The 12186-nt window shown below is 36.2% G+C and overlaps 1 protein-coding gene across 6 annotated transcripts in view; it reads left to right on the forward strand.

The window, feature by feature from the left end:
- The window catches only part of celf3b (cugbp, Elav-like family member 3b), a 53082-nt gene that overhangs the window by 38766 nt on the left and 2130 nt on the right, over positions 1 to 12186 (forward strand). For 2 of the 6 annotated variants that reach the window (XM_082150395.1, XM_082150396.1), the window contains exons 8-13: positions 930 to 1116; positions 2352 to 2498; positions 2678 to 2743; positions 2839 to 2931; positions 5369 to 5512; positions 9611 to 9749. In XM_082150395.1, the coding sequence (XP_082006521.1) occupies positions 930 to 1116; positions 2352 to 2498; positions 2678 to 2743; positions 2839 to 2931; positions 5369 to 5512; positions 9611 to 9738 (765 nt within the window). In that variant the 3' untranslated portion in view covers positions 9739 to 9749. The remainder of the gene's footprint in view (positions 1 to 929; positions 1117 to 2351; positions 2499 to 2677; positions 2744 to 2838; positions 2932 to 5368; positions 5513 to 9610; positions 9750 to 12186) is intronic. The other 4 variants (XM_082150397.1, XM_082150398.1, XM_082150399.1 and 1 more) reach the window with 4 other exon arrangements.

Raw genomic sequence — 12186 nt, forward strand, 5'->3', positions numbered from 1 at the left:
GCAAATCAGCATATTAGAATGATTTCTGAAGGATCATGTAACACTGAAGACTGGAGTAATGATGCTGAAAATTCAGCTTTGATCACAGGAATACATTTTCACAATATATTTTAAACCGTAGTAATATTAAAAAATATTACTGTTCATATTGTATTTTTGATCATATAAATGCAGCTGTAGTGAGCATATAATAGACATATTTCAAAAACATTACAAAATCTTACCAACCCGAATTTTTGAAAGGTATATATGCTTTTCCTTTATAACCACAATAATAATAATAATTTTACACAGTAATTATTGAAATGGTTTATGTTTATTCCCCTGTTTGTATGTACAGTTGTATGTACGGTATATACAGACATTGTTATAAACTAATATTGAGAGTGTTTTTTAAAATACTTTTTTTCCACTGTGTCAAAAGTGCTTTTACATTTACATTTATTCATTTAGCTGACGCTTTTATCCAGAGCGACTTACAATTGCTATATATGTCAGAGGTCGCACGCCTCTGGAGCAACTAGGGGTTAAGTGTCTTGCTCAGGGACACATTGGTGTCTCACAGTGGATTCGAACCCGGGTCTCTCACACCAAAGGCATGTGTCTTATCCATTGCGCCACCACCGTTTAAACACCCAAGTATTCAAGTGTTTTGTTTATTTTAGTCTTTGGAGTATTATTTTTTACAAATATCAGTAATTCTATTTTTTTTTTTTTATGGTGAATTTTCATAGCTTAAGCCCTTTATCCAATATTTCACGTATGTTTTACTCAATCCCTGCACAGAATACTGTACTCCGTTATACTGTTGTTTGCATGTCCTTTCCATTACTAATGACAGTCATTGTGGATTTAGCTTGCAAGTGAACTGAAGACTCAACCACATGCTGAAGTTGTCCAGCGTTAACTCTCTCCTCTGTCTGTCGCAGCTGGTTCAGCAACAGGCGCTGGCGGCCCAGTCCGCCTACTTGTCACCCGTTGCAACAGTTGCAGGGTTGCAGATGCAGCACATGGCGGCACTCAATGCTAACGGCATCCTCACCCCTCTCACACCCTCTTCTGGTAATTACCACCATTACCATACTGGCAGCATTACAGAAGAACTACAGAAGAATGGTACTTTACAATATTAACAATTAAATAATGTATTATAGTTTAAATTGATATAAAATGCAATTAGCTTAACTTTAGAGTGCTTTTCACCCAATGATTAAGGACTTAAGTACAGCTTTTGTGTAATTTCAAAATTACTTCTATCAATTGAAATATGGTGTACTGCCGAATACTGACAAGCATTTATGGTAAACTAAAATATACTTAAATGTCATTTATATTGAAACTTGTAGATCATTTGTAACTAGCCCACACATTTGCAATGATGATAACATATAATTGTAACAGTGGCTGTTTCAGTAATGACAGGGCATTGGATCCAGGTGCAGTTTGACATTTATTATTAATAAAACAGTCAGAAAGTAAATCCAGGCAGAGCATTACAAGAAACCAGGCAAAGAACTAAATCCAAATAATCCAAACACAGGAAAATCCAGACACTGAAACGAAACATCCAACAAAGGACAACACCAGACAAAGAACATGAGAAACACTTGAGTATTTATACACTCAAGGGGAGATTGGCAAACAAGACACACCGGGGAACAATCAGGAACTAATCAACAAGAAAAACTACAAAGGACTACAAAACATGGCACAGAACAGGAAAATAACAAAAGTCCACACAAGGGAATCATGACAATAATAACTTTAAATGAAATATCGAATAACACATTACAGTTAAAATGATAAAGTAATTGACACGTCTTTTGATATGCTAGTCATCACATCGATATTAGTGTACTTCTATAAAGCAGGACAAAAGATTATTAAAACTTAGTGATTTAAAACCTACTTTAGTGTGTTAAGAAAAATAGTCATGAATGTGTACTCTCTTTAAATGCACTTAAGTGGTCTTTTATTTCATTAGTATTATATTATCTGCAAGAACAGTTTTTAAAATGATACTTTTAGGATTTGAAGTACACTACAAGTGCACATTCAGCACAATGGTCTTTATGCAAAGAGCTCAGTGGCCAAATGGCACTCTTCATATTCACTTGCTGTCTTGAGGACTTACAATGGTCCACAAGACCGCAGGTTGTCTAGTTTGTCATTTTAGGTTTCAGAAGAGTGCCTAAATTGGTGTCCCTTCAGCAACTGATATGCGCCCTTAGTGCGCACTGAGGCGAGCTCTGCTGCAAACTTCTATCAGACTTAAAGTTTCATTTGGGACAGGGCCAGTGTTTAACGCTCTTGTCAGTCTAAACTCCTCGCTGCTCTGTGATTGGCTACAGGTGCAAACACTCCTCCCACTATTGCGGCAACACCTTTGTCGGCTCTGCCTCCACCAATTGGAATGAACGGCTATAGTCACGTCCCGGCAACCAACAATGGACAGCCAGCATTGGAAATCTACACCAATGGTGTTCATCCATATCAAGGTGAGAATCCCTGATGCTTTGGGAAGGCTTGAATTAACAACAACTAGCCAGAACACTCTAGCAACTGCATATCAACCACCCACAATCCTCTTAGATCTTGGTGGTGAGTTTTGCATACACAGGAACCAGTCGCATGTATTCAGAATATGCTAAATGCTTTGTCCTCATGGTCTCTCCAGCCCAGAGTCCAGCTCTTCAGTTAGATCCGCTCCAGCAGGCGTACGCAGGCATGCAGCATTACACAGGTGACTGAGCAGCTGCATCTCTCATGCACAGGCTTTTGTGTCAGATCAGCCTTTGTCTTTCTGATTCAGCATGTGTCAAACTCTGTGTTTCACAGCAGCCTATCCGACTGCATATGGATTGGTCAGCCAGCCGTTTCTACAGCAACCCACCCTGGTTGCCCAGCAACAAACCCAGCAACAGAGAGAAGGTGATTTCATTTCCTGTAAAAAAAAAAAAAAGGACATATTCACTGCGTCCAAAATCGCATACTTTATAGTCCATTGTTTTGATTTAAAAACATACTTCGCAGAATGTTACAAAATACGTTCTATATAGTATGAATGTGTGTAGTTTGAATGACATTCGGGCGTACTACATCCGCCATGTTGTCATTATTATGTGACTCACGGCGTCAGTTGCGTCGCTTCACCACCATCCACAAATCCTCTCCCGGTGCCTCATGGGATAGTAAAGTGCCCATCGAATCTCGGTGGAAATAGTAGGTCATCCGGGTACTTTTCGCTTACTGTTCTGACATACAATACATATGTATTCTGACATACTACTCTGTTGCCGAACTGTTCTTTGCATATTATGGGCCAGATTTACCAAACAGGGCAAATTAGTGTGAAAGAGCAATTCCAGAAAAGCGCTGGATCATTTACATAATGACCAACACAATCTACCAAGAGCAGCGCAAATTAGCGTCTGGTTTAAGACAGGCTTTTTTTGTGCGGTAAATAATGGCACAAATACCAGTAAATTGAAGAGTGCAAACCTTAGTAAATCACCTTGCGTGATTCATTTAAATACTCTCCTCCCATAAAGTTTAGTCTGAAATGGAAACTCCAACAAATGCATGTATAAAAATGTCCATGTCCAGCCTTTTCACTGCGTGTCTTTAGTAAATCCTGAAAGTAGTTTTTTAACACCAAAAGAGGGTTTGCGCTGGAGCTGTTAGTAAATCTGGCCCTATATAGCAGAAAAGTATTCAATTTCAGACACAATGTTTTTGTATGTACTCAGAAGTTAGACTGTACCCTGTAAAGAAGTACACTTTACCATACTTTTAAGTACTTATTATGGAAATATACTTTAAAACAACATACTTGAGCGTGAACTGAATGTATTGTTTTCGGACACTGAAATGCCTGTTAATTGCAATTAAATAAAAATGTTTCACAGTTTCAGTTTATATTAAATGCAATTACCTGGACTTTAGAGTGCTTGACCCACTGAAGTAATTAAGTACATATTTAAATGTAATTTCATAATTTCTTCTATTGATTGAAATATGGTTAAAGTGTACTCCAGAATACAGACAAGCATTTATGGTAAACTAAAATATACTTAAATGCCTTTTCTACTGAAACTTGTATGCCTTGTATTTAAATATATTTGTACTAATGAAGTTGTAATTTAGAACATTTATAATATATATTAACTTTAAGTGAAATATCGATTAACACACTACAGTTAAAATTATAATCAAGTACTTTACATGTCCTTTCCTATGTTAGTCAACACATCAAAATAAGTGTACTTCTTTAAAGCACGACCAAACATAATGATTCAAAATGTACTTCAAAGTAAAACTTTTAATTTGATATTATTACAAAGTGCACATGTTAAAAGTGCACTTAAGTGGGTTAAGAAACATCTGGTGCGTTCCATTCGACAGGGTCCCTACGCAGTGTTCACTGCTCCCTACACCCTGAACACGGTATATCCGTTGAAGTGAACTATGTATAAATGTGTTCTTAATCTATGGTCTTAATAACTGCAGACATCCCAACCTGCAAAAAATCATTTCAGGGAGCTACCCCACTATCAATATGCGGGAGACTCCCGGAACTACCGGGAGACTTGGGATGTCTGTAACTGTAGCGGTCTAATCTAGCGCTTTCTTTCCGCCGTACAGCTGCATAAACACTCCTGAGGTAAATGAAGTCAAATAAAAAAAATACAACGCCTCAGCTGCTTCTCAACACTTTAAATTGGTTTACATATTCATACGATAGACTATGAAAATGTAACATTCATCACCGTAACCATTCATAAATACTCTAGTTTGTATAGTAACAATATTTACGAATACTCAAATGTATATGTAAACTCCTCCCATCGCAAAGCTGTTTAAAAATCTCTTCCAACGGCTCTGCTCTACGGTTAGTTCAGACTGGTGCACAATGACACTTGGGTGATTTTTGCTTTCCACTTCGTGTGAAGTGATGTATCGATGTTCCCTTATTCCCTACGCCGTTTGCAGTGCCCTTCGAACTGAACATGTTCGCTCCCTTCGGATTGTGATCTCTCTTAAGATGGTGGATTTGTCTGAGAAGTCCACTTACGGTCGAATGGAACGCACTTATAGTCATGAAAGTGTCTCTCTTTAAGTGCACTTAAGTGGCCTTTTATTTATTTTATATTATATTATCTGCAAGTACAGTTCATATACGTTCAAGATTTGAAGTACACATTCAATACAATTAAGTGCACTTCTTTTACTCAGGGGTATGGAGGCAAATAATTGTTTTTTTTTTTCAAGATAAATATATTTTTATAAATCACTGCATGTGAGCTGTTTATCATTATGATTATATCTGTCTATAAAGCTTACATTGAGTCTAATGTGTGTGATGCAGGTCCTGAGGGGTGTAACATCTTCATTTACCATTTACCTCAAGAGTTCACTGACTCTGAAATGCTCCAGATGTTTCTACCATTCGGTAACGTCATTTCTGCAAAAGTTTTTGTCGATCGAGCCACCAATCAAAGCAAATGCTTCGGTAAGAATGAGAAAACGTATGTGTTCGTAATACTAACCTTCAAACTCTGGTGCACAATAGAACTATTATCGATTTGACTGTACTATCGGATGAGAAACAAACCTGAACTCAACTGAGATGAATAATGGCACTATTGCCTTCGGTAGAGCTGCTTTACAGCGGCATAAGATTTGTGTATTAATAATTGATGAACTTTGCAACATTGACAGTTATTGGTTACACTTTATTTTACAGTCAAGTCAAGTCAAGTCAAGTTTATTTGTATAGCGCTTTTCACAATACAGATTGCATCAAAGCAGCTTCACAGTATTAAATTAAAATAATACAACAAAGTTTGTTTCAAGAGGAATTTATTGATTGATAAAATTAAATTAAATATCCCCAAAATATCCCCAACTGAGCAAGCCAAAGGCAACAGTGGCAAGGAACCGAAAAACTCCATCAAGTGACCTAATGGTGTCCTAAAACTCCATCAGGTGCCTTAATGGAGAAAAAAAAAAACCTTGGGAGAACCCAGGCTCAGTCGGGGGCCAGTTCTCCTCTGGCATTGGATAGAGGCCGGATTGTAGTTTGAACTGTAGGATTATATGAATGCCTGGCTGAAGAGATGCGACTTTAATCTAGTTTTAAACTGGGAGAGCGAGTCTGAGCAACGAACAGTATCAGGAAGACTATTCCAGAGTTTTGGAGCCAAATGTGAAAATGCTCTCCCTCCTTTGGTGGTTCTGGATATCCTAGGTATGACCAAAAGCCTTGAATTTAGTGATCTCAAAGAGCGCGATGGATTATAGGGCGATAGAAGATCCGTTAAATAGACTGGAGCTAAGCCGTTTAGGGCTTTATAAGTCAGTAGCAATACCTTGTAATTAATACGGAACTTTATAGGTAACCAATGCAGTGATGATAAAATCGGTGTTATATGATCATATTTTCTTGATCTCGTAAGAACTCTAGCGGCGGCATTTTGGACTAACTGTAGCTTGTTTATTGAGGATGCAGGACAACCAGCTAATAAAGCATTACAGTAATCCAGTCTCGAGGTCATGAATGCATGAACTAACTTTTCTGCATCAGAAACTGATAGCATATTACGTAGCTTAGCAATGTTTCTAAGGTGGAAAAAGGCTGTTTTTGTAACATAAGAAATATGATTTTCAAAAGACAGGTTGCAATCGAGTATAACACCCAGGTCTTTTACTGTAGAGGATAAAGTAACAGGACATCCTATGATGTTAAAGTTGTATTGTGCGAGGTTTTGTGGGCGGTTTTTTGAACCGATAAGTATTACCTCTGTCTTGTCTGGATTTAATAAAAGAAAATTACGCGTCATCCAATCTTTTATATCTTTAACACACTCTGTCAATTTGGAAAATGTAGCGTTTTCATCCGGCCGTGATGAAATATATATTTGAGTGTCATCAGCATAACAATGGAAACTAATTCCATGTTTCCTTATAATATTTCCAAGTGGCATCATATATATTGAAAATAACAGGGGGCCTAATACAGATCCCTGCGGCACTCCATAGTTTACTGGAGTTATGATCGATTTTTCTCCATTTAAATAGACAAAATGGTAGCGGTCAGATAGGTATGATTTGAACCAGCTTAGTGCTTGTCCTTGAACACCAGTATAATTTTGTAGTCGATCTAAGAGTATTGTGTGATCTATAGTATCGAACGCAGCACTAAGATCAAGTAAAACTAGTATTGAGATACAGCCTTGGTCAGAAGCTAAAAGTAAATCATTTGTGATTTTAACGAGCGCAGTTTCAGTGCTATGATGCGGTCTGAATCCAGACTGAAACTTTTCATAGATATCATTTTGTTGCAAGAAAGAGCCCAGTTGAGCGGACACCACTTTTTCTAATATTTTAGACATAAATGGAAGATTTGAAATGGGTCTATAATTTGCTAGATTATTATGATCTAATTGTGGTTTCTTAATGAGAGGTTTTATAACTGCCAGTTTAAATGTTCTTGGAACATGGCCTAAAGATAAAGACGAGTTAATAATATTGAGGAGAGGCTCTTCCACTACAGATAACACTTCTTTCAGTAGTTTAGTTGGTATAGGATCTAATAAACATGTTGTTGTTTTAGATGAAGTGATAAGTTTATTTAACTCTTTTTGTTCTATAGTTGTAAAGCACTGTAATTGTTCTTTCGGGGTGATAATTGAAGCTGAATTGTAAGGCGCGATTGAAGATTGAACGTTTATAATTGTGGTTCTGATGCTTTCTATTTTCTCAGTGAAGTAGTTCATGAAATCATTACTACTGAACTGTAACGGGATATTTTGTTCGGGTGACGTCTGTTTATTTGTTAGTCTAGCCACGGTGTTAAATAGAAACCTTGGATTGTTTTGGTTGTTTTCTATTAGTTTGCGGAGGTGCTCAGCCCTGGCAGCTTTTAGGGCCTTTTTATAACGTGACATACTGTCTTTCCACGCGATTCTAAAGACCTCTAAATTAGTTTGTTTCCATTTACGCTCTAAAATACGGGTTTCTCTCTTTAAAACATGCGTAGTATTGTTATACCATGGTGCTTTATTTTTCTCTCTGACCTTTTTTAATTTAATAGGTGCAACCACATCCAATGTTCTAGAGAGAATGGTGCTCATAGTGCTAGTTAGTTCTTCTAGTTCATCTGTTTGTTTGGGTTCAGGCAGCAGCTGAGACAGATTAGATAAGCAATTTGAGAAATTATCTATGGTGGATGGGAGGATTGTTCTGCCTGGTTGATAACGCGACGCCGCATGACATATTACAGCAGTACGTAATATGCAAGTTACCATGTAGTGATCAGTGACTTCATCACTTTGTGGAATGATATCTATATCGGTTGGATCGGTTCCGTGTGATATAATTAAATCGAGTGTATGATTAAGACGATGAGTTGGTCCGGTGACGTTTTGCTTGACCCCAAATGAATTTAATAAATCTGTAAACGCAGCTCCTAACGCATCATTTGGATTATCTACGTGTATGTTAAAATCTCCAACAATTAATGCTTTATCGACATTGACTAATAGGTCTGAGAGAAAATCTGCAAACTCTTTTAGGAAATCAGCGTAAGGCCCTGGCGGTCTATATACGGTAGCCAAGGCTAGAGATAATAGGGATGTTTTTCTAACATCTAAGAGCGTAACATTTAGTACAAGTACTTCAAATGAAATAAACTTATAACCCGTTTTCTGAGTAACATTTAGAATATCTTTATAAATGGTTGCAACACCTCCGCCACGGCCAATCAGACGGGGCTCATGCTTATAACAGTATCCAGGAGGAGTAGACTCATTAATACCGAAATAATCATTTGGTTTAAGCCAGGTTTCAGTAAGGCAAAGTACATCGAAGCTATTATCTGTGACTATTTCATTTACAATAACTGCCTTAGGTGTGAGTGATCTAATGTTTAGAAGACCTAGCTTTAGAAATAGTTTTTGTTTACTAATAGCAACATTTTCTGTTTTAATAACAATTAGATTTTTCCTAGATCCTGCATTAGATTTATTATTTGATCTCACTAAACGAGGAATAGACACGGTTTCTATGCAATGTTCTACACTAGTATTTATATCAGTTGAATTGGTGCAGCAGAGACTATGATTTGGACTTTTGGTTACTAGTCAAAGGGTATTTAACATTTTGGAGATGTTACAGTGTCCATGTTACAGTGCAATTATGCATTTAAGTACAGAGAAGTATTAATTAACTTCATGTACTTGTAGGTTTAGGGTTTATGGTTAGTTGCATGTACAGTAATTATGCACAATTTATAGTAATTACTAGCTACATGTAACGTGTAAAAAGGACCCTGTAAAATAAAGTGTTACCTAGTTATTTTCCTGTTTATTAATGTGAAGCTGCTTTGAAACAATCTGTATTGTTTAAAGCACTATATTAATAAATGTGACTTGACTTGACTACCACATTCAAGCAGCTGCATGGCATTGCACTCTAACAACCAATCAGAGCACCTTAGCAACTGTATAGCAACACTCTTGCGAACACCCACAGCACTCTTGCATCACAATGGTGAGTTTTACATGGACACTGAACATTTTTCTTTGTCTTTGCTCTCTCTCTCTCTCAGGCTTTGTGAGCTTTGATAACCCAGCGAGTGCTCAGACGGCCATCCAGGCCATGAACGGATTTCAGATCGGCATGAAAAGACTCAAAGTGCAGCTGAAACGGCCAAAAGATGCCAACAGACCCTACTGAGACAGAGACTGGTAAGAGAGGACGGACTTTCTAAAACCTTTAGAAAGAGAGAGATCTACTGTTTATTTAAAAGTGAACATGCAAAAGGAGAATATAATAAAAAAACTGAGAAGATGAAAATGAAAGAGAAAAAAAGGAGTGGATATGAGTTTAGAGTTCTGCAGGGGTTTGTGTGTATAAGGATGCTAAACACATACTTATAAAGGTGAATAGGAATAAAATGGTTAGTTATCCCTTGTGAAAAAGTAGCCTTGAGCACACATTTAAAAAAACACTTTTTAGGGAAATAATACACATCACATTCAGTTTGCACTTAAAGGGTTAGTTCACCCAAAATGACAATTCTGTCATAATTTCCTCGCCCTCAAGTTGTTCCACACTTGTATACATTTCTTTGTTCTTTCTGTGTAACACAAAGGATGATATTTTGAAGAATGTTGGTAACCAAACAGTTGTGGGGCACCATTGACTCCCATAGTATATATTTTTTTTCATACAATGGAATGTTGTCAAGGTCAATGTCTAATTTGTTAACATTAGTTAATGCATTAAATAACATGATCTAACAATGAGCAATACATTTATTACAGTATTTATTAATCGTTGTTAATGTTTGTTAATAAAAATACTGTCATTCATAGTTTGTTCATGTTAGTTCACAGTACATTAATAATTTTTTTAATAATGCTTTAGTAAATGCTAATATTAATAAATGCTTTTGAAGTATTGTTCATTCTTAGTTCATGTTTAATAAAGTAGTTAACTAATGTTAACTAATGAAAACTTATTGTAAAGTGTTACCAAATATATTATCTTCAAATGAAATATTGAATAAAACACTAGTTAAAATTATAATAAAATATTTTACATGTTGTATTATGTTAGTCAATACATCAAAATAAGTGTAAATCACGACAAATTATCATTAAAACAAAATGATTTAAGTAGTAAAACTTTTAATTTGACTGTTAATTACAAAGTGCAGTTTTTAAAAGTGTACTTAAGTATATTAAGAAATATAGTCAGAGTACATAGACTTTAAGTGCACTTATTTCATTAATATCAAATTATCTGCAAGTACAGTTTTAAAAAATATATACTTAAGATTTGAAGTACACTATGAGTGCACATTCAGTCCAATTATGCACACGTCTTTTTCACAAGGGTTGTCTTGAGCCATAGATGAGGCTTTAAAAGCATAATTAAAGCATAAGTGTGTCTCAGGTAATCAGTAATCATTGATAAATGAGAGATAAAAAGTCATAACACCTAACTAAAGCTGTATATTTTTTTTGTATAATTTGTCAAAATTATATAAAACATTATGCATGTGACATTTAGGAAAAAAATAGTAGGCTAAATTGTGCGCACGGTTTATAAATCGAGGGAACAAATTAATAAATCGTGCACACAATTGAATCTGCTTCGAAATATCTGCTTGTTTGATCATCACGACCAGTCTGAGTTTGGGGCCGACTATCTGTTTGTCTGAACAATGGTAGACATGGTATTCTCTCTTTGTATTCTCTCTATGAAAATCACAAACCACACAACAAGGTCCAAACGGCCAATCATAAATGATGGGAGACCCTGGCTATGGTTACCTAGCAACCATAATCCACTACCTCTGAAGTTGTAGTAAGTTGATTGGCCTGTCTGGTTGCCGTTGGCAATTGCCTATGTTTGGATTGCCCTAGCAACATTGTTTGTTTTTGTGCCCTTCCCCCCGGCGACTGGCCATGAGGTGGGCTGCATGCCGTTCTGCCGTGGCCACTATGGACTGTTTGATGCATTTGTGACTTTGATTTCTCTGATAAATTACTAATTTTTCAGTTTGTTTGGAAATTAACTACATGCTTCGCAACCCTCTCATTCTTTCTATGATGATTCCTGCAGTGAACGTTGTGACTGCAGTTTGTTATTGATCCGTTTTTTAAACTGTTCCTATTGTGTGCTATAAATAGTGTACTTATAATGTAATTATTAGTGTGCTTTTCATCTGAGTGTTAGACATGAAGATGAATGATGTAAAATATTCAGAATGTATATCATATAACATAATAAGAGCATAACTGGTAAATTCAGATGTGATTTAAAGGGATAGTTCAGCCTAAAATGATTAATTTGTCATCATTTACTCACCCTCATGTTGATCCAAACCTGTATGACCTTATTTCTTCTTTGGAACACAAAAGAAGATATTTGGAGGAATGTTCATGCTGCTCTTTCTCATAAAATAACCTTCACCTTTATCTCTGTAGCGCTTTATACGTTACAAGTTGTTTAAAAAGCAGCTTCTAATAAACAGGAATACAAAATTCTACATTAAACTCAGCTGTAAAGCAGCTCTACAGAAGACAGTCGTTATTCAGTCGGTTCAATGTATTTTTAGTTCAGTTCAATAACTGTGTAAAGTTCATTAGTATCTTTATTCAGTTCGAGTCGATT

Source organism: Leuciscus leuciscus, assembly GCF_965113295.1.
Source record: "Leuciscus leuciscus genome assembly, chromosome: 20".
NCBI lineage: Eukaryota > Metazoa > Chordata > Actinopteri > Cypriniformes > Leuciscidae > Leuciscus > Leuciscus leuciscus.